The 27380-nt window shown below is 46.4% G+C and overlaps 2 protein-coding genes across 8 annotated transcripts in view; one reads left to right on the top strand and one right to left on the bottom strand.

Moving 5' to 3' along the window:
- Nucleotides 1–1993: 1993 nt before the first annotated feature.
- Nucleotides 1994–22308, bottom strand: TTC24 (tetratricopeptide repeat domain 24). Of its 3 annotated transcripts, none has more exons than XM_083417342.1 (12): nucleotides 22224–22308; nucleotides 16799–17604; nucleotides 15405–15620; nucleotides 13854–13982; nucleotides 11314–11435; nucleotides 9475–9594; nucleotides 8640–8743; nucleotides 7041–7189; nucleotides 5806–5947; nucleotides 5246–5325; nucleotides 4276–4327; nucleotides 1994–3074 (listed from the first exon to the last, which is right to left on the bottom strand). In XM_083417342.1, the coding sequence occupies exons 2-12, from the start codon at nucleotides 17568–17570 to the stop codon at nucleotides 2969–2971; spliced, it is 1992 nt and encodes a 663-aa protein (XP_083273468.1). In that variant the 5' UTR covers nucleotides 17571–17604; nucleotides 22224–22308; the 3' UTR covers nucleotides 1994–2968. The 3 variants fall into 3 exon arrangements, with proteins under 3 accessions (XP_083273468.1, XP_083273467.1, XP_083273466.1); XM_083417341.1 differs by lacking the exon at nucleotides 22224–22308 and adding an exon at nucleotides 18845–19014; XM_083417340.1 differs by lacking the exon at nucleotides 22224–22308 and adding an exon at nucleotides 18050–18461.
- Nucleotides 18547–27380, top strand: part of IQGAP3 (IQ motif containing GTPase activating protein 3) — a 41400-nt gene continuing 32566 nt past the window's right edge. The window contains exons 1-8 of one of the 5 annotated variants that reach the window (XM_083417255.1): nucleotides 18547–18563; nucleotides 20476–21209; nucleotides 23479–23566; nucleotides 23923–24079; nucleotides 24669–24746; nucleotides 26175–26251; nucleotides 26469–26536; nucleotides 26725–26838. In XM_083417255.1, coding sequence (XP_083273381.1) covers nucleotides 20846–21209; nucleotides 23479–23566; nucleotides 23923–24079; nucleotides 24669–24746; nucleotides 26175–26251; nucleotides 26469–26536; nucleotides 26725–26838 — 946 coding nt within the window. In that variant the 5' untranslated portion in view covers nucleotides 18547–18563; nucleotides 20476–20845. Of the gene's footprint in view, nucleotides 18564–19807; nucleotides 20275–20475; nucleotides 21210–23478; nucleotides 23567–23922; nucleotides 24080–24668; nucleotides 24747–25182; nucleotides 25284–26174; nucleotides 26252–26468; nucleotides 26537–26724; nucleotides 26839–27380 lie in introns of those variants that run through there. The other 4 variants (XM_083417254.1, XM_083417256.1, XM_083417257.1 and 1 more) reach the window with 4 other exon arrangements.

The raw sequence follows: 27380 nt of genomic DNA, 5'->3' as shown, positions 1-27380 counted from the left end.
CAATGACAGATGGACATCCATCTCCCTGATACTTTCATTTTAAGCTGCAAGTATTATGTTCTCTGGGACGATGGGCTGTTGTTAAAGAAGTGACCAGAGGTCAATGGAGTGACATGGTATCATGTTGAAGATGGATTCCATGGAATAATGGCCATGGCTGGTTGGTGGGCAATTTAATTTCCAAGCACAAATAAATGTTTGCAGCATGTAACACAGTTCTTATAAGATTTATAGAAATGAATGACAATCTTTGTCTTCCAACAAGAGTCTTCCCCTTCGGTCCCTGCTCTTCAGCCATACAGTAAAAATAAAAACATGGATCCAAAATCTGACCTAGTATAATTTACTAAAAACATCTGTTAGTACATAAGCAAAGCCCTGCTGGAACAGGCCATTGGCCCACCTCATCCAGCATCCTATTCTCACAGTGACCAAGGAGAGGCCTCTTGAAATGCCTTGTAAGCAGTACCTGGATGCAAGAAAACTCTTCCCACTTGTTATTGCTAGCAACCGGTGTTCAGAGGCATGCAGCTTGCAATAGTTGAGGGAGAACAGCCTCCTCCAGGAATTTGCCTAATCCTCTTCTAAAGCCATCCAACTGGGTCATCAAGTTAGCTCCTTCCAACTGCCGCTCCACAATGTATTATTAATATTAATTATTTAGCAATAGGGCAGGATCTGTGCAATAAGATAAACCAAGTAATAAGAACTCAGTTAATTACACCAACATTAGACGGGATTATAGTGAAACCCAAGGGTGGGGATATAAAATACTCCCCACCTTCAATAATACTCCCTATCTAACAGCTCCTTTGTTTTACAGAGAGGGCTTGAGAAATGCAAGAAAATAGCAAAATAGCTGGACGGTGTGTGTGCCTGGAAGCGCGTGCCCTCTCCTGTGTTGCTGTTTTTGCTTTTTTTTTTGTAACACCCCTCCCCCCAAATAATCCCCATCAGCACCAATAACCTCCCTCTTTTGTGAGAGTCTCCTAATTCTGTAAGGAGGGATGTAAAAACAACAACCTGAAATCGCAAAGTGTCTTCTGTGTTTTTCTCTCCTTCCACCCTAACATCCCTCCCTCCTCTTCTTTGCTACCTCCCCCCCCCCCCCGCACCAATCCCCCTTCTCCTTAACAGTCACCCAACTTTATGGGGCAGGGAGAATGTCTGCAGGTGTGTCCTGTGCTGTGCGCTTCATTCTTTATTTCCCACCCCCCAATAGCAAAATATTTCTGCTTCTGTTCTTAATCTTGTTTTGCCCTCTTCACCCCGGTTTTGCCCTCTTTGCACCTCTTCACCCCTCTAATTTTGGGAAAGGCAGGCTGGGGCTGTCTTGTTGGGTGTGTCAGCTTTGCCCCACAGGGCAGTGCTGTTGCTTGAGTTCCCACTGGATTGAAAGCTGCTTCTGCAGGAGAACTTCCTGCTTTGTTGTGCCTTGTGTGTTTAGTGCAGAGCTTTCCAAACTTTTCATGTTGGCGACACACTTTTTAGGGATGCATCATTTCATGCCACAGTACTGTAATTCAGTTTTACTAGCAAACCAGAGGTTAAACTCATCCCTTTCCGGCCCTGGGAGAAGCAAGGGGGGCATTCACGTGACACACCTACACACTGCAGCTGACACACTAACATGTCATGGCACGCGGTTTGGAAAGCTCTGATTGAGTGCTATTGTGTGTATGTTATCACAATGATATCCCATCTTTTCTACAGGGAGCTCAAGGTGGTGTACGTGGTTCTTTCCCCTCCACCTCTGTTTGCACAACCACCCTGTGAGGTAGGCCAGGCTGAGAGACAGTGACTGGCCTGAAAGATCACGACCAATGAGCTTCATAGCTTAGTGGAGGATTTGAAGCACTTAAATTGTGCTAGCCCCCCGGTTGGTTTGAACATTATTCCTTTACTTCAGTTTTCCCAACTCTTCAAAACAGAGCAACCAAAGCTCTTTGCTCTTTTGCAAAGCCACACATTTAGACAGAGATGGAGGCATCTGTAAGAGATTTAATTTACTCCATAGCCCATACTTGGGTAATATTAGCAGCAACCCAATTGTTTCAGACATCTTTGATGTGTGTTTCGTAACATGCATTCCAGCCAGGTGTTTGGTAACAAATTTGGGCTTATGCAATTTTCTTATGGGCACATGAGATACATGTATATGGAAAGGAGATTACTTGTGTGAAGTGACACTAGTGTAGCAGGATGTATTATTACAAAAAAAAAAAAAAGAAGATTTGAAAATGATATGGTCCAGGGCATAATTCCACAAACGCTCGCAGAATCTCACCCAGTGTGCGCTTGCTTCTAGGAAGGCACACAATAGCAATCATACTTTGTGCTTTGTTCCCCTTGCTGGTTTAAACTGGTGAGTCAGTTTTTTTCTGTAAGGGCAATATGCCATCCTCTCTTGTAGCAAGCACTCACGCTTGTCCCTTTCAAGTCCTTCCATAATGTGTCTATCTAGAGCCATAGGTGCTTAAAGAAATCCAATTAGTGGTTTATCCATGAAGCACAGTTGCATTACAGATTCAGTAATGCAAGTTCTGGAGGGTTTGTGATGTGTTGATATGTAATTTTGATCATCTCATTAAACACACAATACTTTATAAGAAATTTTGTGCACATATCTAGTAGTGAGCCGTGAGCCAGTTGGATCTGTGGTTTAACAAGGCAGTTTCCAATGCGACTAAACTGGTGTTATCAGAGCACCAATGATGTTGAGGGACCCAATTAATCCTGGGGTGGCCTTCATGCCTAGTGTGTGAACTTCCCAGAAGCACTCGGCCAGCCAGTGCTGAGAACAGGATGCTGGACTAGGTGGTCCCATTTTGGCCGGGCCCGGAAGAGCACTTGTGTTCCTCAGAGAAGCGGTGTGCCACAGTTTACGAATGGTGGTTTGGACCTGAAGAGCATCAAGACCCTTCTAAAGCTCCCATCAGACAGTCAATTCAGCAGCAAGACACACCTGTCACATCAGAGCACATATTATGGACTTGAATCTGTTCCCCCATCCTTGCTGGCGGCGAGGCTCCAAACTTTGGCTGGCAAAGGGTCTGGCAGGAGTTGGTGCAGCCCTGGAAAGAAAAGAGAAGAAGCGAGTTCCAAAACTTCTCTGTGGACCACCACAGCAGAGGTCCTCGAGGGAAGGGAAGGGCCACAGCTCAGTGGTAGAGTCTCTGCCTTGCATACAGAAGGTCCCAGGTTCAATCCTTGTCATCTCCAGGAAAACTAGGATAGGAGAGGCTCTTGCCTGAAACCCTGGACAGCCACTGCTGCCAGTCAGTGCAACTTCAATCCATGCTGCTTTTTAAAAAAATGGGTTTGGTAGAGCCAATTTTTGCCTCATGACTCAAATTGATTCAATAAATTGGTATGTATTTCACCAATCCCAAAGTTTGAGAGTCAGCAACCCAAATATTGTAAAGGTGGTTGTAAACAACCCCATTGAAATAGACAAGAGCGATTATGCAGACGTCGTTGCTGATTGCGAAGAGGCCCAGAAAATGTAGGTCCACCACTGAGGTGAGGTGGCCGTCTCTGTGGACAGGATCCACAGAGGCAGCAGATCCGACCTCCAAGGAATGCATCACCCGCTGCTGCTGCCACAGTGGCAGCAACTGCTGCAATGCACTCCTTGGAGGCTGGATCTGCCTTCTCCTTGGCAACCCCCCCCCCCATGCTATGCCACAGTGGCATCATGGCAAGTAGGAGCCACTGCTGGTCTCCTCCCACTCTTGCTTCCAGTGGAGATCTTTATTCCCCCTTTTTTCCTGATGTAGAGCTTCACTCACCCCTTCTTCCATGGCTGGCGGAGGGAGGGAGGGGGGAGGCACCATTTTGTGGTTCGCCTTAGGTGCCAAAATGTGTTTGGCTGGTAAGGCGGGTCACTGGGTGGACAGTGCCTTGGGCTTCCGCCCTGTACATGAAAAGAAGCGTCTCCACCCCAATCATTCAGCCCAGACACTCAGGCCCAGCTCTGAGGGCCTTCTGGCGGTTCCCTCATTGTGAGAAGTGAGATTACAGGGAACCAAGCAGAGGGACTTCTTGGTAGTGGCGCCCACACTGTGGAATGCCCTCCTATAAGATGTCAAGGAAATAAACAACTATCTGACTTTTAAAAGACACCTGAAGGCAGCCCTGTACAGGGAAGTTTTTTTACTGTGGTCTTATAATTTGTTGGAAGCCGCTCAGCGTTGCTGGGGCAACCCGGCCAGATGGGTAGCGTATAAATAAATAAATTATTATCCTTATTATACATCGTGTGAACCAACCTACCTCTCCAAGACCCTTGCTCTCAGTTGACCAGACTCACACTCGTGGGGGCCTGCTGGGTGTGACATAAAAACAGCAGCATAAACCAGAGTTTAGGGCAGTGTTTCTCAAATGGACTGTGGAATGGCCTTGCCACATCCAAAGTACTGTGGCAAATACTCCCAACAATTTCCAAACCATATGTTTAAAGCACTATGATGCCAATTTCAACAGCTGTGGCTTCCTGCAAAGAATTCTGGGAGCTGTACTTTGTTGAGGGTGTTGAGAGTTATTAGGAGGCCAACATTCCCCCTCACAGAGCTACAATTCCCAGAGTTCCCTGAGAATATCAGATATGGATGGTAACCCCACCCTTAGCAAACTACAGCTCCCAGGATTATTTGAGGGGAAGCCATGGCTGTTTAAAGTGGTATCCTAGTGCTTTAAATGGTGTGAATATGGCCTATGTTAGTAAATTGCAAGCTGGTTATGCCAAACTCTACCTCCACCACCATTTTGTGACTCGTGGTCTACAGTAATTTCCAGACCTCTCTCAAGTGAGCCCTAGGGACAGAAGGTCTCAGAACCTTTGAATTAGGGGAAAGCCATGACAGGCCATGCTGTTTGTCCTACTTAGAAATATTCACTTTGGGAAGGCAAGATTCTTCTGCAACAGGCCTCCTCAGTTTCTGACCCAAGCAAGCCATCTCCCAGAACCACCCATTAACAGTAGCTTGGTCTTAATCTGGATTGAGCTTCAGGACAGATGAAAGAAAGGCTTTTCTTCAAAATTTGGTTAAGGTTTTGCTCAGTGCTATTTTTTTTAGCAAAGGAGGTGCCAGATCTCACCATGAACGCCTCCCTTTGTTCTCTTATAATGACAATGGCACCCACCTGAGAGGTGCCAGAACTGAGTTCCGGTGAGTTCTCTCTTGAAAAAAGCCCTGGTTTTGCCGCTTCTGAGCAAGAGCCCTGCAGACACCACTGTACTTACTTAGTTGTGAATTGTGGGACTTCCTGTTCTGTAAGCAGTTGTGGCAGGAGGGATCCAGGTGCAGAAAAGCATTGAGATTGCTAGAAAAGAATAAAGGATGTCACTGAGATCTGATTTCCAGAATCACTGTTTCCTCCTCTGTTTTTTTAAATTTTACAAACGCACAACATTTGGAAGGGAGAATGTGGGTGGAAATGCTCATGGAAAAACAGGCCTACTCCTTCCCCAAATCATTCTTGCCTTGGGTTGACTCCACTTACTCAGAGCAGACTCAATGAGAATTGATGGGTCCAACTAACTTGTCCATTGAGCTCAATGGGTCTACTCTGAGTATGACTTAACACTCAGCCATGGTTTGGTGCAGAGGCAGGGTGATGGCAGATCAGATGAAGAGTAAGGGAATTGGTTGCTCTTTATTTATTGCAAAAAAGGTAAATAAATGTTCTAAACTATTAAAGGAAAAGATGTTTTGAACACCTTCCTTTTTCGAAATTAAGGGCATGTGCAGATATACCCAGTGCCAGCACCTTCGGGGGAGCAGCTATTGCTTCTGAGCTGACCTGTTCGCCTGTGTCTGGTTGCGACAGGCAGAAGTCCCCATGGGCTGCTTGGTGTCTTCAGTGCTACTGCTGACAAACATGGCACGTCCGTTCGGAATTCCAGGAGTGGAGATCCTGTCTCCATGTGTTGCAGCAACCAACACTGCAGGAAGATAGAGTTGAGAGGCAAAGTGGTTGAGAGGCAAAGCTGCGGATGCATCACCAATGTTATGGTGCCCATGAAAGGTCTCAGTAAATATCCCCTCAAAACACAATGCATGAAGGACTGTTTTCTCTTCCTGCTCAGTTCCCGTTTGCATTGACTCAGACTATCCCATGTTGAACAAGCTCCCTTTAAACATACCCTCATTTCACTGGAAGCCAGGACCTCCCTTTGATCTGAATGGAGGGTATGTGCAAAGAGCTGCTCTCTGTGAGCCCATATAGCACAGCTAATGCGGGTGCCTTTTCCCATTGATGGGGAGGCTGATGGGGGGGACATGCCCACGCCATTTTGTGGTGCTGTCTCTCTTCCTGCTCTTTTAGATGTGACAGTAATTTTGCTTTTTGCCACACCACCACTGCAGACATTTTGTGACAGCACTTGCTCAAAATTCCACTGTCCTCAAAAGGTTGACGACCTGTCATCTACCTATTTCACCTCAACTGCAAGTTCAACATTTCATCACCAAATTTGGTTCTTGTCTTCACACATCGCACTAAGTCAAGGTTTGTACTAACCACAGTTTGAGCTTCCATATTCACCACAGGCCAACCATGGTTAAGAGCTGCTCAGCATAACCATCTCGAGCTGCAGTTACCTCTGCAGGTTGAGGAAAACCCAAAACTATAAGTCTGTCAGTCCCAGGCAGATCTACACTATACATTTAAAGCACATCCAATGTACATTTAAAGCATGTGATGTCCCCCAAAGAGCCCTGGGAACTGTAGTTTGCCCTTCACAGAGCTACGGTTCCCAGCACCCTTAACAAAGTACATTTCCCATGATTATTTGAGGGAAGTTGTGTGCTTTAAATGTGCATCTGATGTGCTTTAGATTGTGTGGTGTGGATCTGCATCACACCAAACCACGGTTGGCACAAACCTTGGTTGGCAAGCCTTACATAGCAAGTCATGGTTTCTTATTCATAACCATGGTTTGGCCTGATGTCTGACTTGAGCCTCCATCTCTGTACCAGGGGGGAAATTGCACCATGCAGGGAAGACTGCAGGACCAGAAGCAGAAAGGGGGTTACCTGATGCTCCATGGGCAGCCTGCTGTGGTTTCAGATGGCTGCTATGAGGGACTACCATTTCCCCCCACTGAGAAGATCTCTGGTTCCATGGGGCCAGTGCAGACTGCTCTTCTATGGGCTGCGCCTGGTGGCATTGTTGTGTGACAGAGCTGCAAAGAGTCACGAAACAGAGGTGTGATATTCAGACAATACAGGTGTTCATTCTGAGCCTGTGATGGTGCCTGTGTGTGACCATCTTCTTTTAATCTGGGGGTTGTAAGCTCAGGATTTCTTAAAGATCAGCCGTGACCAAACAGTGTTCATGTGTTATTTCTAATAAAATATTTGGAATGTATTTTTAATTGACTTTGAGATAATATACATTAAATGAAAAAGATAAACACCATGCAACGAGAAAATGTTAAACATCCTCCCTTCTCTTGCCAGAAACCAGGAAAGTATTCTTGTCCATACTCTATTGTAAGATCTTCAGTCATGCTCATTTACTGCCTATTATTGTTTTCCCTTCAACAGGGAGCTTGAACATCATATCATCCTAGTCTATGTCACCTAAAGGAACGTAGTTTTAACAAAGGGAAAGCTATCAGGATGTACTGAAGCAAATGGCATGAGACTCGCCCACACTCCCACTTGTCCTGTGCTTTCTAGGCATGGGACAATCACTTTTTAATTAATTTCTTTTAATTTATTAAATTTGTATACAGTCGTACCTTGGGTTAAGTACTTAATTCGTTCCGGAGGTCCGTACTTAACCTGAAACTGTTCTTAACCTGAAGCACCACTTTAGCTAATGGGGCCTCTCGCTGCTGCCGTGCTGCCGGAGCAAAGTTCTTAACCCGAGGTAATATTTCTGGGTTAGCGGAGTCTGCAACCTGAAGCGTATGTAACCTGAAGCGCATGTAACCTGAGGTACCACTGTACTGCCCTTCACCCGTAGATCTCAGGGTGGTTCACAACATAAAAATACCAGATGAAAACACAAAATACATAATGGAAACAAGAACATAGGGAATAAAATCAAACCCTGAGGAACACCACACCAAAGGCTCCATGGGGCCAAAGAACAGTCCCCAAGCAGCTTCCTCTGGAAATGTCTCTCCAAGGAATACCGGAACCACCGCAAAGCAGTGCCACTCCCCCCTCAACTCAGACAGAGTTTGCCCCGCCACTTCCCCCCGGACAACCTGCTCTTTGGCACTAAATTGGAACCAATGGCAGTCTTTGGAAAACTCAATTCAGTGCTAAACCATGGCGTCCCCAGGGCAGTACTGGTGGGGCAAATGGATGTGTGAATAAGCCCATGGCGTTCTCCATTCTGGACATGTTAATATGTGTAAAAAATGGCCACCTAGTGGCATAGAAAGTGTCTGTTTCTTTCCCCTCTTCAGTACTGCTACCTCGTGGGCTGTTCTCCATACATTTATAAATCATAAATCTGGTCCTATTATCTTGTAAATTTTGCCAAGTTATTCAGTCCACTTATTATTTCAATAATTTATATCCTCTCTCATCTCTGGAAATCAGTCTAGGGAGAGAGAGACAGTAAGGAGATGAGAACTTGGACAGAGGCACCATAACATGCACATTTCCCTTACTTACGATTCGCTGGCGTGGCACAGCGTGGGAGGGAGGCTCTCATTCTTACGATGCGGCAACATAGCAAATCGAACCTGGCTTGAGGTCTGTGATGTAGGAAGCTGTTTCTGAGCAGAGAGAGAAACAGTCATAGCTAGGGTCCTAATGGACAATCTGGCCCAGGCTTCCCTAACTTCATACCCTCCAGATGTTTTAGACATCATCCCATGTTGGTTAACCCAGATAGTAGTCAGAGTCCAGCATCTTTAGAGGGCACCAGGTTGGGAGGAAGATGATTTAGCCCAACCCCCTGACTTAAAAAATAATACTTCTACAAGTTTCAATTATTTTTCTCACTAGGAGGAAGTGAAACAGCAGCAGAAGTATAGTTTTGCGCTGTTATTTTCTTCTTACCTGGCTGTTCTCCCTCTGTGTAACATGTTAGAAGATTCTAGCACAGCTGTTAAAACAGATGTGGACTGCTATAAACATGTGGGAGACTTCAGTCTGTATCTGGGTCCCATGTGATCCTCCCCCACAATTTTTTTTTAACTTGCCTCAAAGAACCGAGATGGTTTGCTCATCATGCTTGATGTTTATATTATGTTTCTGGGCATGCTGTAAGCCACCCAGAGTGGTTGGGGAAACCTAGCCAGAGGGACGGGGAATAAAATAATAATAATAATAATAATAATAGTAATAATAATAATAACAGCAACAACAACCACCTTTCCTCATCAGTAATTAATGTTTGTGAACATTCCGTGACATTGCAAATGCTTGTCCAATGGTAGGTAGGGCAGGGGCTCACATGTTTAATGCCAACAAAACGGCACAAGGTGGCAGGCAGGGAACTCACCATGGAAGCAGACGGAAGAATCCCCCCACCATGGAAGAAATTGCTGTTCATAGACAGTTTGTTCTGGAGGGCATCTGTAAGTTTGTTCACAATTCGCTCCTGGGCTGTTCCTGAGACATCCTGGCATTAAAGAAAAGATATACAGTGGTACCTCAGGTTAAGTACTTAATTCGTTCTGGAGGTCCATTCTTAACCTGAAACTGTTCTTAACCTGAAGCACCACTTTAGCTAATGGGGCCTCCTGCTGCTGCTGTGCCGCCGGAGCCCGATTTCTGTTCTTATCCTGAAGCAAAGCTCTTAACCTGAAGCACTATTTCTGGGTTAGCGGAGTATGTAACCTGAAGCGTATGTAACCTGAAGCGTATGTAACCTGAGGTACCACTGTATGTAATAGGTTCAGTGAAGTTGGTGCGGATTCACAATTTTCTTTAGTTAATCAACTAACTAGCCAGTGTATTAGAGCTATGGAGCCTTGATATAGGTTCACTGGTTGTTCTTTTCAGGTTTCTAAGATGAAAAGGCACGGTTTTCTCTAAAAGGGGTGAAAGCCTACAAGTTTATAACTGCTTGTTGTTAGAAGCAAATACCACCTCAAGGATCTGGGTCTCACATCTACTGATCTTTGAAACGAGGGCAATAACAGGCAACAACCATTGTTCACCTCAGGCAAATTTGCAACAGACATAGGACACTTCCAGATGATCTGTGTATCATTTCTCCTGATTTTCTTTGTGTAGAGGTTACGAGAAATTGCATCAACGCAAGTGCTGTCGCACACTTTCCAGCCAATTTCCCCAACACTTTCCTCATCATTACAAGTCTGATCTTCTGGGGAAGCAAGTTTGTTGTGCATGACATCCTATGTCCCACATGGTCTTGTTGGAGGCACTGCCACTAAGAACTGCTTGGCTGGCACTGACCTGTGACAGAGCCCTTTCCATAGTGGTTCCTCATTTGAGGAATGCCTTCCCTAGTGAGGTCCATCTTGTCTTCCTCACTGTTAAATTTCAGGAGAAATTTAGAAATATTCCTATTCACCTAGGCATTTGACAGCTGAAAGACACCGTTCCTGGCCCCCTGAGGCCATGGAGTGAGAAAATGTTTTTAACTGTTTTTAGAATGTTTTAAAACTGTTCTTAGATTTTACTTTGTGATGCTGCGGGTGGTGCTGTGGTCTAAACCACTGAGCCTCCCAGGCTTGCCAATCAGAAGGTCGGCGGTTCAAATCCCCACGATGGGGTGAACTCCCATTGCTCGGTCCCAGCTCCTGCCAACCAAGCAGAAAGGACCCCAAAAAGTGCAAGTAGATAAACTTCGGTGGGAAGATAAATGGTGATTCCATGTGCTGCTCTGGTTTCAATGTTCCGTTGTGCCAGAAGTGGCTTAGTCATGCTGGCCACATGACCTGGAAAAACTGTCCGCAGAGCGGACAAACGTTGGCTCACTCAGCCTGTAAAGCGAGATGAGTGCTGCAAGCCCAGAGTCGTTTGTGACTGGACTTAACTGTCAGGGGTCCTTTACCTTTTTTTATTTTTAACCATTGCTCTGTCCACCGCCCTGCACTCCTACAGGAGCAAGCTGGGGATATAAATCAATTATGTAATTAAATTTGAAAAATACCCAACCATAATTGCACAACCTGAATTTGCCAGTATGTGACTGAATCCCACCCAAAAAAGAGTGACAGTCTGGAAATGCCATCAGTTACTCCAAATTCCTAAATTTTGAATGTACATTGATCAAGTCCATTAAACAGCATGTCAGCAACAGGTTCATTTTGTATAATCAAAATACTGGCTGAAATTTAAATGCAGAACCAGCTACTGCAACAAGCCTTACCTGGCATTTAGAGAGCAAGGTAAGTGCCTCTTTGTAATACAAAATGGCTTTGCCAGGGTCTCTCAGGTGAGCGTGTGATGCCCCAAGCCCTTCATAAGCTTGCCATTGGCCTGGAAGGTCACCTGTGTAGAAAAGGAGGAGAAGGGGTTGGAGAGAAGCAGAGCAGGGTTCAGTCTGAAGAACAGACAAATGAGCCCCCTGTTATTTATTTTGTTTTACTTATAAAAAATATTTTGATACTGCTCTTTCTAAAAAATATCAAAGCAGAAATAGACTACTGTGGAAGAATGAACTCTTAATTGTCTGCACAGATCCAGTGGCATAGAAAAGTTTTCAGCAGATGTTTAAAAGTAACCAAACATACCAGCTTTGTCTCCAATAACTTCAACAACCATTCCTCCATATTTAACAATAATAAGTCTTTCCATCTTTGTCCACAAGAGACTCTCTTCTGTGATCTTATAGTTCTTTACATATTATGTATTCATCTGTTTGCACCCAGTTCCATATCTTCTGTTCTCATTTCCTGTTGTTTTTGCCATGGTTGATCCCTGGCTGAATGTCTATCAGAAGAGTATTCCACAGGGCTGGACCGATGACACAAAAGGCTCAGGTTCCTGTTGCCATCAAATGAGACTTGCCAACTCAGGGAATTACAAACGGCACTCCTGCAGATTACTTCAATGAATGAGCTGGGATAGAAGGGTTAAAGTGGTCCCTGATGTACCCTGGACCTAAGAGGTTTAGGGCTTTGTAAATGAATGCAAGGACTGTGAACCTGGCTCAGTAACAAATGGACAGCTAGTCACAGCAGTTACATCTCTAAGTTCTGGAGGCCAGCTGCTAATGGGTTGGCTGGGACAATGGCCACACAGCCACTTGTTCTGTTGTCTGTAGGGTTGGGGGAGAAATGAGAGTCAGTTCACATTTAAAGCAAATTATCATTTTCCAAAACAGCATGCAAACCGAAACACAGCTAGCCTTTGAAATTCTTTCTTATCTGAATTTTGTGATGCAGCTCTCCTGCTAAACAATTGGTTCCAAAAGAATCCATGTTTTAAGGGAAAGCAAAAAAATTGGGATATTTGTGAAAATAAGGTACCCCTGCCCGTAGGGGCCAGTCTTGACAGACTCTAGGGTTGTGCGCTCATTTCACTCTAGAGGCCGGGAGCCAGCGCTGTCCGCAGACACTTCCGGGTCACGTGGCCAGCGTGACGAAGCTGCTCTGGCGAGCCAGCGCAGCACACGGAACGCCGTTTACCTTCCCGCTGGTAAGCGGTCCCTATTTATCTACTTGCACCCGGGGGTGCTTTCAAACTGCTAGGTTGGCAGGCGCTGGGACCGAATGACAGGAGCGCACCCCGCCGCGGGGATTCGAACCGCCGACCATGCGATCGGCAAGTCCTAGGCGCTGAGGTTTTACCCACAGCGCCACCCGAGTCCCTATTTGTGAAAATACCATGCACAAATGCAAGATTGCTCACAAAAATGTGCACATGTCAAAACTGCACACAGGTGTTTATTAAGAGAAATTTGCACCAAAATGCTGATGAATTTTCATGAGGATTTTTTTATATATCAAAAAACCCCATTGCAAATTGCTGAACAATGTGAAGGACTGAATTTAAGACTTGACAAATGAGAAACAGAGAAATGAAATTGGTGGATCCTTCTATCCCTTGATTTTCAGACTTGAATGAGAGTAAGTGAACACATGGTTATCAAATGCCACAGTGGGAGGGCAAAAGTGTAATATATATCGTTACTCCTCTTACGTATTGTGTTCCTAACCAGAGTTCTGCTGCCAGTCACGACATGTATCTTAAGTTTAGGAAACTCTCAGAAGCCAGATTCCCTGTCAACAGCTCCCCCAGCTACTTCCAGGAAGAATGCAGCCTAGGGGCTTTGGCCCTTTAGGTTGGCCTTAGGTAAGGTGAACAGAAACACAAAAGTGAAAGGAAGTGCCCCATGGACAGAGGCACTTGTTACAGGTTGCCAGTTCTTTGCTGGGCCCAATTCAGGGTGCTCGCATTACTAATCAAAGCCCTAAATGACTTAGGCACCAAATATCTGAAGGACCGCCTCCTTCCCTACAGACCCTCCCAGGTATTAAGAGCAACAGAGAGGGTCCTCTTAGTAGTTCCATCACCCTGATAGGTTTAGGGGGTGGCCGCTGGAAGAGGCCTTCTCTGCCGCGGCCTCTAAATTGAGGAACTCTCCACAGAGTTGCGTCTCACCTCTTCACTATCCGGCCTCTTTAGGCTGGCCTTTGACACCTGAGATGTGTGTCTTCAGGGTGCTCCCTATTTTTCTGAATATATTATGTTTTAATTGTTTTTCATTCTGAATTTTAAATTGTTGTAACCTGCCCTGGGATTTGCTGCTGAACGGTGGTGATATTATAATACATGAGTTTGGACCTGCCTTCACTGCTTTTTACAAAACAGTTACAACCCCCTTGGCCTTGGTGATGCAGGGTAGGAAAACACTTTCCCTGGATCTCTCTTCCATCTTTCCCGTCTCCACACCTCATTTCTCACCTGAGTCCTTGAAGGCTTGGAGCGCATGAAGATAATTTTCCCCAGCAGCTTCGTGGTCATCCAATTGGCTCAGCGCATAGGCCAAGTTGCCAAAACACTGTCCCTGAGCTCTCCTGTTTCCCAGGGCACCTGCACAAAAATATCCACAAATTGTGGGTTCCATGAAGCGTTCCACCTATTGCTGAACAATTTTTTTGTTTTCACAGGCCCCACTCTTGTGCCTCACACAGAGAGATTGGGGAGGGGGAGCAAAGTGTTCCCTTTCACTTGACATCTGGGCCAGGAAAAAGCTTCACCTGGTGGGTTTTTGCCTGTCACTCTGTTGTAAAATACACAGGAGGTGATAATGTTCAATCCAAGATGTGTAATTAAAAAGGGTAAAGGGACCCCTGACCATTAGGTCCAGTCATGACCGACTCTGGGGTTGCGGCACTCATCTCGCTTTATTGGCCGAGGGAGCTGGCGTACAGCTGGTCATGTGGCCAGCATGACAAAGCTGCTTCTGGCGAACCAGAGCAGTGCACGGAAACACCATTTACCTTCCCGCCGGAGCGGTACCTATTTATCTACTTGCACTTTGACGTGCTTTCAAATTGCTAGGTTGGCAGGAGCTGGGACCAAGCAACAGGAGCTCACCCCGTCGCGGGGATTTGAACCGCCGACTTTCTGATCGACAAGTCCTAGGCTCTGTGGTTTAACCCACAGCACCACCCGCGTCCCAATGTGTAGTTAGGCAGCTAGTAAAAGGATTGTTGAACAGGGACTGAATTCTGAGGCACAGCCCTTTTTGTTTTCAAAAGAACTGCCCAGTTTTCTGACATCACTATCATATTAAGTTCCACCAGTGTACATGGGGCCTTAAAGAGCTTTGTTGGCAAAAATCAACGAGTCCCTGCTTCAAAGGAGCTTACGATCTAAAACAGACAACTGGGAAAACAACAACAGAGGAGATCAACTTGAAAAAGAATAATGCTGCAAATATGAGGGGACAGCGCTCACCAACCTGGTGCTCTCCATATGTTTTGGACTACAACTCCCATAAGCTGCAGTCAGCAAGGTCATGCTGACTGGGCTAATGGGAGTTGTAGTCCAAAATGGCCATGCTGGCTAGGGCTGATAGGAGTTGTAGACAGAAACATCTGGTGGGCAACAGGTTGGCAAAGGCTGGCGAACAGATATATTTTTCTTCTTTTTACTTATGCTATCTTTTATTCACTCCCTACTTGCCCAAGAGGTTAAAGTTGGCTCATGTCCTTCTAGAATTCAGAGGCTCCTTGTTTTTGTAGTGCTGTTTTGTTGCTTTCAGTAAACAGATCTCCCCACTGAGGATAGCATTCCATGCATTTGATGCCCAAAGTTCATGGTGCAATAAATCTTTACTGATTACAAGGCTCTTTAAAAAATATTAAGTGTTACTTTATCTCAGATTTCACCACTGTACCCCTTTTTGTCTCTTGTTTTCTACATCACTTTGTGTGCTTCTTGTCAGACCCCATCTGGGTGTTTGGACAAGTGACCTGGGCCAGTTTGGTGTCCTCTACAGCAACTTACTGTGTAGTGAGGCGGCCCTCCGGTGAAACCCCAGAGCCTTCCGGAAGTTCCCAAGGGTGTTATGGGCAGCCCCAAGGTTCTGAAGGACGACTGCTTCTTCACACCGGCCGTCAGCATCGGTTTGGCAGAGTGGAAGAGCTCTCTCAAAGCTTTCCGCTGCTAAGGAGAAGATCTTGAGCTGGGAGAAGCAGAGCCCAATGTCATTATAGAGTTTTCCTGGGGTGGGGAGAGCGGGAGAGAGGGGGGGGGAAACAGCATACATTGATAAATATATGAATCAATTCAATATTAAAATAGTTTTATAGGTTTGGGGGGTTCCGTCTGAATGATGCCAATGGGTCCCTTTCAAAAAGAAGAAGAAGAAGAAGAAGAGTTTGGATTTGATATCCCGCCTTTCACTCCCTTTAAGGAGTCTCAAAGCGGCTAACATTCTCCTTTCCCTTCCTCCCCCACAACAAACACTCTGTGAGGTGAGTGGGGCTGAGAGACTTCAAGGAAGTGTGACTGGCCCAAGGTCACCCAGCAGCTGCATGTGGAGGAGCGGAGACGCGAACCTGGTTCCCCAGATTACGTGACTACCGCTCTTGATCCTGTACCTGTGAGGGCATAATGTGTAAGAGGGAATCTGGTGAACAGGTCCAACTAATTCCTTTGTTAAGGTAATGGCCCTTGCTGGTCAGTTAAGTGTCATGATTTACATGTCCAAAGACATGTTGTCATAGAGACAAATGGGTGGGCCTCTTCCCACCTCACCTGATTCCTAGGTAATACATTAAGGTTGCCAAATCAGGAGCATCTCAGCCCCTGATATCTCAGGGCCCAAACCTGAGACCTAGGGGAGGTTCCTGGTGAGGTCACAGAGGCTGACCTTGGATATGCAGGTTAATTGGTAGAGAGGGAGTGGAGGAAGGCAGACCACCCAGAAGGTCTATACTATAATTTGCTGCCAGCTCCTGCCGTTCTGGAGCTTGTAATCTGCATGCATAGTCATTACACACAAGAGTGTATGGCACTCTTGACCACTTGCAGATTCAAAACCTTGACTCACCACCTGGAGGAGGCCAGGCAAAAGCAACCCTATTTAATAATAATAATAATAATAATAATAATAATAATAATAATAATAATAATAATAATAAAATTTGTATACCAGCCTTTAGCAGCAGGTCCCAGTGCAGTTACAATACAAGCGCAAATCACAATATAACAACATAAAATACATAATAAAAACAACAACCACCACCCAATAATCCCCCACTCCCCAACAAATTTTAAAAGGGCATTGGATGTCAATCAGCCACAAGACTGGTTAAAAGAGGAACGTTTTTGCCTATGGTACACAGGCATCATGTGGCTGACCCAAACTCTTCCTTTCAGGGTCCCTTAAGACATACCCAGCAGAGCTTTGTTTGAGAGACGCTCACACAGCAAGCGGCACTCGTTCAACACTTTGACAATGTCGCTGGCGCCATACTCTCCGCTCTGAAGCATATAGTTGCCGGCTTTGCTGAGGGCCACTGCGGCGGCTTCTAGGCTCTCGACTTCCACGTAGGCCCGGCCGGCTTCCTGGAAGCACTGGGCGGCCCGCGAAGGGTCTTCCATGCCCAGGTAGCAGTAGCCCATCTTCATATAGGTGCTGGCCTCGCTGCCGGCCTGGACCGAGTGGTAGTGATCCTGGGCCTTGCGGAAAGACTCCAAGGCCTTGGGGAAATCCCGCAGGCCTTCGTGGGCTGCCCCAACATTGAAGAAAAGGTCCCCGAGATGCTCCCCGGCTTCCCCTTCCTCAGAGTGGGATTTGAGGAGGAACTCCAGGCCCTTCTCCGGCTTCCCGGCCTCCACGTAGGCTGCACCCAGGTTGAAAGCGCACACCTTCCGGGCCTGGGCACTTGAGGTTTCCAAGGAGAGGGCAAAGGCCTTCTTGAAGCATGATAAGGCCTCTCCAACAGCACCAAGCTGCAGGGCCTGGTGGCCAGCTTTGGTGAGATCTTCAATCTTGGCTTCTTTCCTCAAGGGCACCTCGCCTTCCTTCTCAGGTTCCCTGGCTGCCTCTGCCTCTGCCTTTCCTTTCCATTTCTTCTTTTTCTTGTTGGGCACCTTAGAGCCCTGCCGTCCGCCTTCTTCTGGGCTGAGCTGTGCCTCCAGTACAGAGGATTCCTCCAGAGCCATCAGTGGTTGCTGCTCAGCTGGTGGGAGTCCATTTCTAGGGGAAACAGGAGCAAGGAAGAGCATCACATGGAGAACATCCAGTAAAGCGGAAACCTTGTCATCGTTTCATGTCGTTAACAGCACTTGCAATACACCACATGTTTCAAAATCAGCTCAGGAGGTTTAAAAAAAGAGAGAGAGGGTGCATAGCATCTTCCGGAGACCTGGATGGATGCAAAAACAAATTGTAGGGATAACTTGATGTGAGAAAGCAATGGGGAAGAAGGGAGAGGAGAGATAACAAGAGGAAATTGGGTGAGTGTTGGCTTCAGCTGTTGAATTTATTCCTGTTTTGCAGCCGTGAAAGAAAGAAACAGGAGCCCCTGTGCAAGAAGAAGAAGAAGAAGAAGAAGAAGAAGAAGAAGAAGAAGAAGAAGAAGAGTTGGTAACTAATTTATTTAAACACATGCCTACAATAATAATAAAGGTCTATGACTCACCGAGATGAAAGTCAGTAATATTTTTCTAGTGAACGCTGACGATCTCGGATAGGATTTGTGGAGCTACAGATCACTTTTGCAAATGCTGTCAAATGTCAGCATCACGCAGGAAAGTTCATTTGGTGAAATTTTCAAGGGTTTCTTATTTAAAAGACTTTTTTTAATGCCCAGGCTTTCTTCGTAGAGTACAACAAACATTTTTCAAGGTCATGTACATATATAGCTTTCAGACGTGCAATATGATGGAGGCCTTTTGTAGGAAAATGTAAGAAATTGTCACCATGCCAATCTCCCAGTCCCTGCAGAGCAAACTCTGGCCTCCCTCCCTCCTTCCCATGATGGCTTGCGAGGATTCAAGTTTCTTTTCAGTATGCCTGAGACATGCTGACTCTCTCCATGACAACCAGCTCTAACAACTGAGGACCTACATCTCTCTCTCTCTCTCTCTCTTCCCTAGGTTACCTGTGATGGTATTTGCATGCAGCCAGTCTCCTGTTGCTTTTTAAAGACACAGGTACATTCTTATGAGGTGCACAGACTTATGTGCCTGGCAGAAGCATGCAAGTGTAAGCAGAGAATTGGCCAGACCCCCGGGGGGGGGGGAATCTACCTATTCATTTTGGCGTGTTTATTTGGATTAAGCCTTGGTTCTAAAACCAGTGTCTTAGACCTTAAGAAGACATCTGAAGGCAGCCCTGTTGGAATTCACCCAGAGTGGCTGGGGCAACCTGGTTAGATGGGTGGGGTACAAATAAATTATTATTATTAGTATTAGTATTAGTATTAGTATTATACCTCTTTGGTCACATCTCCTGCTGTATGATTTGGCTTCTTTTGTTTGAGGACCCAGATGCAGGGAATGCTACTTTAGCTCTTACATTTTGGGATCTTGGGGACATCCAGGGTGCAGCCTGAGCTCTCCTGCCTCAGGCTGTGTAAGCAGAAAGCACTAGTGGCAGCCTATTACTGGCTTTTATTGACAGCATCCGCTCCCCCTTTCTGTGTGTGTGTGTGGGGGGGTGCTCAGCCTTGGTACCCCCAGGTGTGGGACTGAGGTCAGGTGTTTGTGTTTTGGAGTCCCAGGGGGAGGAACTGGACATCTAGACTTAGAAGGTAGGGCCGCGGGTGGCGCTGTGGGTAAAACCTCAGTGCCTAGGACTTGCCGATCGTATGGTCGGCGGTTCGAATCCCCGTGGCAGGGTGAGCTCTCGTCGTTCGGTCCCAGCTCCTGCCCACCTAGCAGTTTGAAAGCACTCTTAAGTGCAAGTAGATAAATAGGTAAGTGCAAGTAGATAAATAGGTACCGCTTTATAGCAGGAAGGTAAACGGTGTTTCCATGTGCTGCGCTGGTGCTGGCTCGCCAGCTGCAGCTTCGTCCCGCTGGCCATGTGACCCGGAAGTGTCTTCGGATGGCACCGGCTCACAGCCTCTAGAGCGAGATGAGCACACAACCCTAGAGTCGGACACGACTGGCCCGTACGGGCAGGGGTACCTTTACCTTTAGACCTAGAAGGTAAACTTTTTGCAAAGCACCTCCTAGCAAAAACTACCAGCAATCATGGGTGTAGCCAGGGGGAGCAGTTGCCCCCTCTAAATCAAGTAAATAAATAAAAATACTCAACTAACTGACCAACTGAGTGGCAGATAGCTCTGCCCTCCCGCTAACAAAAGTCCTCCCCCCACCCCCGCAATACCAGCGCCCATACCAGCGATGCTCAAAAGATTTGACACGGCATTCTAGGAAAGGGGTTTTTGCGTGATTCATGTAAGGTTTATGCAAATATGATTTGTGCAAACCACAGACCAATCTGCGAAGTCCCTTCCAACGCTACAATTCTGATTCTGTGAAATGAATGAACCGCAGAGGGTCCCTAAATTTATGATTAAAATGACCCAGCAGAAGGTTGTTCACGCGGAGGGGACGGAAGAGCTGCGTTTGTGCAGGGATAGCAAAGCGTGCAGTCCCGGCAGCATGCCCTCAGAACTTGCAGCCGTGCCCTCAGAAACCTAGGCTAGAATGCACTGGGCATTTGTACTAAGGAGGGTGTCGCTTCTCGATCTCGTGGCTGAGATCAAAGTGAAGTATCTGGGTTGTTGTTGTTTTTTACAGTTTAACATTTTGTTCACACCTGGAGAATATACCAGATATTAAAGAGATTTTTGAAACTAGGAGATGGATTTGTGGCTTGCTCCACGCACTGAACCGGGAATTGCAGTGTTTCCAGGTACAGTGCCATTTCTTAATTTTGGTTTAAAAACAGGTGAGTGAGTTTCTTGTTTTCACAAGTGTTATGCAGAGTTGTTCGTATCTTAAAAAAAGTTGTGGGGTGAACGTAGGGATTAGATTGGTAATTGACACCTTTTCCTTTTTTCCCCTCGTGTTAGAATTTTAGCAAGCAGTCCCTCCTTTGCTTTCTTCTTTACAGATGCATATAAAGATAGCGAGGACTGAAAATGGGGACTTCAGACCCCGAAAGCGTATGCGACAATCAATTTACTACCGTGATCTTCTTTGCCGTTTTTACTTCTTCTCAAGCAGGCCTGACTTTTTGGAGAACCTCTCTCTTTTAATCAGCCCATTTGAAAAGAAAAATGACACCAAGCACGATTATGCGCGCAAAAAGGAACTGAAAATACTGGAAGAAATACTCGTGACTGTAGCAAAAGGACGCCCATAAATCCGTTTGTCTCTGACAAACAAGCAACAAGAGTCTTGCTGCGCCTTAGGTGGCCCTCCGGATAGTTTTGAGGACTGCAGCTCCCATCAGCCCCAGCCAGCATGCCCAATGGGTAGGGATGATGGGAGTTGCAGTCCAGCAGCTGTTGCAGCCCCGCAGCGGATTTCCCCGTCCCTGGTTTCTAGAAACTGGGGAGCTCGAACACGCTTTGCTCCTCCTTGCTTCCCGAGCTCTCCCTGCAAACCCCGCCCGGGAAGGCGTACAAAGCATCCCGCAATGCAACTGCTTTGGCTGGGCTCACCAAGGAAACTACAGATCCCAGGATCCTCCGCGGCGGCCTCAGCTGGAAAGAGAACGAAGGGAGGCGGCGGGAGATTCAAACTTCCAGCGCGGAGCTTGCTTGGCTCCCCCAGAGGAAGCAGAGCCGCCGGAGATGGAGCAGATCCACCAGCGTGCGGGGGGCGGGCAGGCCCGACCCACCTGTGAGTTGCCCGTCGGGGTTGGGCTGGGCTAGTGGGGGTCGGGCGTACAAGCCCAGAGAGTCGAAGGTGGGGGACCCGGGGAGGGGAATGTAGCACAGATATCTGTTTGTCTGACTGCATTTCAAATTACAGTATGTCGCTTTTTTCGTTTGCATCCCTGGTGAGTGATTTAGGTGCAATCCTATACACTCTTTGAAGTTATTATGAAATAATAACTATGATTCTATGAACTGAAGACAAGCAAACGAGATCCACAGTTCGACCACACCTTTGTGGGTGGGATCCACCGAAACGTGGCGAGCTTTCAGTCTGCCCAGAGCTATTTATCGGATGAAATATTATATAAAATGGGGAGAGCAAGGGCGGGGGGAATTATTTAACCTGAAATCTCTATCTTGGACCTGAGCCCCTAAGTTTGACCTCATGGCTGCAACACTCTAATTAAAAAAGGTCTCCTTCAAAGTCTCCCTGTGACGGGGAGGCGGTGCAGTTGAAGTTAGTAAGGCTTTACTTCTGAGTACCGGTAAATGTGCCTGGGGGAGCCACAGGGATATGCCCCTGTTCCAGGTGCAACATATTCACTTACCATGTGATTCTGTCCTGGCATATCTACTTGGAAGTAAGCTCTGTTTTTTCAATCGGACTTACTGCCAGTTTAGTGTGTGCAGCCACCTGCATCTCAGAATACTTTGCATTCTACCATTTGCAGATTTTTCTTCATTTCTCTTGGTATGTATCGTAACTTACAAAAGGTGAATGAGAATGGAAGTTTATTTTTATTGTAAAATCAGCCCTTAATAAAATTAAGCAGCTGTTAAAATCTGTTTAGCTTCCCATATTGAAATTTTGGGCTGTTGATTTTGACCCATGGACTCCTTGGTCCCCCTCACCACAAAATCTCTGTCTGTGGACCAGCAGAAAAGCAAATAACTTTGCTGTGTACTCAGAGGAATTAGTTGCTTATCTTAATTGGATTGACAAGCATAATTATCATAATAAATAATATGAAGCTACCTTATACTGAGTCAGACCAATGGTCCATCTAGCTAGTATTCTCTACCCTGACTGGCAGCAGTTCAGGCAGGGGTCTCTCTCTTTTCTTTTGTGGGAGGGGGGAGATACAGTGCATGGTTTGGCCACTGTAGGAAAGGATGCTGTACGAAATGGATGTTGGATGTGATCCTATCAGGCAATTCTTCCGTTGATATTTATCCACTCTCACCCAACTGCCTATGAAGCAATGTTTTGTTAACTTTCCTCTTAAAGCAGCAGGGTGTGTGTGGTAAGCACACAGACACACCACACATACCCCTCCTACCGTGCAAAATATCTGTTTGCATGCTTTCAAAAGAACCGTTAGGAATGAAGTGAGTGCCTGTGAAATGCCTTGCCAGTTTGGCAGCAAGGATAGAGTTTGAAGTGAGTGAGTCATAACATTGACTGGAGCTGTTTGACCTATGCTTCTGTTTTCTTTTTATTTCTTTTAATGGGCTCCTTTCCATTCTGGAGGAATGATTTCCTACTTCTCCAGAACTGCATTTGCTTTGAATGCCAACAAGACAGAGGCTGTCTATAGTGTTGCTGTTAGAGCACAGCTAGGCTCAAGGTTGGTGGGCAGGAAGCTGTTTCTTGAGACATTCTCTAAACAACTCTAAATGTCCAGAGCTGGTTAGGCTCAAATCTTTTCATGGGAGATAATACTAACCCCTGGTAAGTTATCTTTTACCCTGTTTGGCTGGTAATAACGAGGTGCGGTGCTGGAAAAGCCTGAAGGGTGCTTCTTTGAAAAAAATAGGTACAATAAAATCTGGCAAATAGCACTTGTTGAAACTATTAAAATAAAATTGACATAAGGTTTGAAGCATAAAAAACTGTTTTACAACTGATTGGTGCAGCTCCGTTATTCACATGGCTAAAAATGAAAACAGAGGTCCCTTCACAGTATACAACTTTGCGATTAGCAGCATACACTGTTTATCGCCTCCTATACAAACATTTACTTTTGGTGTCAGCGTGGAATATTCTACTCTATGCATGTAGGATGTTATGAAATGTTGTAAGAATCTCATTCATATATAGAGAGAGATATTCTAGGCCCTTTAGAGCTTTAAATGGCCAAGACCTGCTCCTTGAATTGATTCCAGGGGCAAAGTAGCAACCAGAGGCTGCTATGAGATTGATCCTACGTCACCAATCGATGCCAGTCAGATCTCTGAAAACCTCAGTTTGAACTGAGTGTGCAAATAGCAGTTTTGCTTGCTTTCCCCAGATGAACGCCTTACAGCGGATGAAATGGATGAGAAGAGGCACCAGAACATCGCCTACCAGTATCTCTGTCATCTAGAAGAAGCCAAACGGTGAGGGTGCTTGTGGTCGGGTGAGGGTCTAAGAGGGCCTAGATCAGGTCCTTGAGGGAGCTTTGTGGTCAAGTGGGGTTTTGAACCCAGGTCTGAGGTCTCTAACTACTACACTGCCGTACCCTGTAGGACAAGGCTCACTAGACTGGACGGGCCTGCATTGGTCTAATCCAGAAGAGCTTTTCTTATGTTCTTCTGCCACTATTGCTTGGGGGGGCATGGGGTGGGGTCTGGAAGGACCCCGGAATGGCTTTTGAAGGCACAAGGGGACAGCCATTGAATAAATCAGGCCACCTCTGGGCATGTGTGCCAGCGAAACAAAAGGCGTCTTTTCCATTTCTCTCTGCTTATTTCAGCTGGATGGAGGGCTGCTTGAAGGAGGATCTGGCCTCACCAACTGAACTGGAGGAGAGTCTGCGGAATGGGGTCACTCTGGCCAAGCTGGGCCATTTCTTTGCACCTGACGTGTGTCCCTTGAGGAAGATTTATGACCTTGACCAGGCCCGTTTCAAGGTGAGTGTCTTCCACTTGCTGATGCTCAGCTCACGACCATTTTGCCTCACTGGGGCTGGTGGGAACTGTATTCCAAAACATCTGCAGGGCACCAAATTGGTGAAGACTGGGCTAGATTGAGTAATGGTGGGACTCTGCGTCAGGCAGCTTTAGCTTTGATTTTGATCAGCTTTGAGTCTGCAGTTTTTTCACTGGCTCTGTTGAGTCATGTAGTTGCCAGTATCTTCAGTTCCTCCTGCTGCACCTCTGTAGCACACCAATCTCTTGCTTTCTCCTCTCTCCTCCACCACCCATCTCCGAGGTTGGAGATGGAAAGGGTAGGGGGCTTGTTGGATTATTGTTGCCCCCCCCCTCCACAGTCCAAGGCTCTCCAGCTGCTTTGGTTATGCAACACCACACACACACGCCCCCCAAAGAAGGGAATGATCTGTGTGCAATGGTGGGGTTGTGACTTCCACTCCCATATGCAGCTCCAAGACTGAGACCGAAGCTGGGCTCAGTCATACTTACTGGAGGGCAGCGTGTCCCTTGCCCCAGAGAGCGAAAATGTGGACCCTCTTTTTATTTCTTCTTCTTTCCTTCATTCTAGGCCTGTGGGCTGCACTTCCGACACACGGACAACATCAACCGCTGGCGGGATGCCATGAGCCACATAGGATTGCCCACGGTAATGGATTCACCTTCTAGTCTCTTGGTACTTAAAAAGGTTGCGTTAATCCAGCAGCTGGGAAGCTCCAGCCCGCAAGCCCAACATGACAGAAGTTTATAAAATTACGCATGACATGGATAGAGATAAGTTTTGTCCCTCTGTCGTGTAACACTAGGACTCATGGGCATCCAATGACTCTGAATGTTGGAAGATTCAAGGCAGGTAAAAGTCCTCCTCCTATGAAACTCGCTCCCACAGGAGGCAGGGATTGTCATGAGACAAAGGTTCTGGAGAGCAGAAGAAGCGGTAAGGCCTACAAGGCCCACACAATCATTCAAGCCTAAGCCTGCTAACAGCAAACTGCTAAGTCACTGTGACTCAGGTGATGACTCATTCTCCCTATAAAAGTAGCCAGTCTCTCCAGGGGCCTCAGTCAGAGAGCTGTATGGATTGTGTATGGAGTAGTCTGTGGAATAGTCCTGTTGTTGCTATGAAAAGCTAAGGCAGACACAGTTGCTCTGGGACTCTAGTAAATCACTAAGACTGTGCCTCTGTCTATGCTCTTTAACTATGCTGTTTCTGAACAAGTTTATTTTCTTCAGGAAAGTTTCATCCTGTTTATAAAGAAGACTCTGCGTCAATTCCTCTACTGTTGCGCCACAGTGACGGCCATCAACCTGGATGGCTTTAAAAGAGGATTAGACAAATACATGGAGGAAAAGCTACCAATGGTTACTAGCCAGGATGGCTATGCTCTGCCTCCACAGTTTATTTTTGGTGTCAGCGTGGAATATTCTACTTTATGCATGTATGATGTTATGAAATCATACATCCAGAGTCGGATGCTGTAAATGCTTCCAAATACCAGTTGCAGGAAACCACTATAGGGGAGAGGGCTCTTGTTCATGGGTTTTCCATTGGGGCATCTGGTTGGCCACTGTGAGAATAGAATGCTGGACTAGATGGGCCATTGGCCCAATTCAGCCAATTCTTATGTTCTGGCTAGTCTCCACATTTGGCCCAAGAAGTGGGCAATTTTGGCCAAGTCATGCCCACCTGCGCTATACCTGTTGTACATATATGACATCAGGTGTTGGGCAGGTCAAGATGCACCCAGCCCATCTGTCAAACTTGACTCATGGGAGGTTGGCAGAGATAAGGATTTGGTTCGCTGGCTGGAACCAGTTCCTCACCCCCATATTACTCCTGTGAATAGTAAATGTAGCTGTATTGGGCCCTATGAAATAATTCCAAAATCTATACTAGCGCAGTTTTTTTAAAATTTCCGCCAACCTAAATATTAGCAAAAATAAAGTGCAGCCTCTTGAATCCTCCAGAGCTCTTCATCAATCTTTGTGATATTTTGGTTGCCCTAATAAAAAAGGCATTTCCCTGATGGGTGTTCTGAAGTTAAGCCTTTGAAATTCTACTTCTGTTTTTCAACAGATCTTTCACCCTGAAACAACAGACATCTATGACAAAAAGAACATGCCTCGTGTGGTGTATTGTATTCATGCTTTGAGGTAAGGAGGGACAACCTTCGTTCGGGGGCTGGAATTCTGACTGCTCTCCCTCCCATACCATGGATTGCAGCACAAGTCTTTCGTGGCTCCTCAAGAGTAGTGGAAGTTGGTTCTTTATTTCCCCTTCTTTTTTTGCTGTGAGCATGTTTTGGAGTCTCTTGGGTCCTTTGTGTGTGCACAAGCAAATCCAGATTTTTTTGTGTGTCTTCCCTCCTAGTTTATACCTCTTTAAACTTGGGCTGGCTCCCCAGATCCAGGATTTGTATGGGAAAGTCAAATTCACAGGTAAGAAGGGGAGTTGGGTGTTTCCCTTGTTGATACTTAGTTTGTGTGTTATGGAGCAGATGGAGGACAGCTGCTGACCCTGTGTTTGTTTTCTGTTCACCTGGAAATCCCAGCCCAAGCATTGTGCTCTTTGTGGCTGCTGCTAAATGAGTGTGACGTATTGAACCTTTTCTCTTTCCCTATCCTAGAGGAGGAAATAAACCACATGAAACGTGAGCTGGAGAAATATGGTCTGCAGCTTCCATCCTTCAGCAAGATTGGTGGGATCCTTGCTAACGAGCTCTCGGTGGACGAGGCTGCAGGTAGATAACATTTGTGGAGGAGGAGAGGCCATTTGTGAGAACCCAATGGAATGGCCATGTTCAGGGGCAGTATATCTCTCTGTACCAAGTGCCAGGGAAAGCTTCTGCCTTCATGCCCTGCTTGCGGGCTTCTCAGAGGTGAGCAGCCAAGCGCTGTTGGAAACAGGATACTGGGCAAGGTGAACCTTTGGTCTAACCCAGCTGAGTTCCCATTGCCCTGTGCCAGAAAATGCAAGGAACAAATTGTTCCTCTGAACCAGCAGGGGAGAAATCAAGAAAAGAACAGGTGGCCCAGAGGGATAGCCAGATATAATGGACTGGTTGGATGCAGAGGAATAGTGGGAGGAACCAGCTGGGGAACCCCAAAAGAAGAAGGCTCAGAGCTCAGGGATTGATGATGGGACGGCGATAAGTGATCAGAGGGAGAAGACTGGAAGGAGGTGTCGGAAGCTGAAGAGGCGACAGGGTTTAGTGAGCAGGAAGAGGCTGTGGCAGAGAGCAGTCCAGAATTGGAGGCAGAAGTGGAGACTGGAGAGGAGAGA

This window comes from Podarcis tiliguerta (assembly GCF_965153285.1).
Source record: "Podarcis tiliguerta genome assembly, chromosome: 16".
NCBI classification, from domain to species: domain Eukaryota; kingdom Metazoa; phylum Chordata; class Lepidosauria; order Squamata; family Lacertidae; genus Podarcis; species Podarcis tiliguerta.
This window is presented reverse-complemented; position numbering and strand designations above follow the sequence as displayed.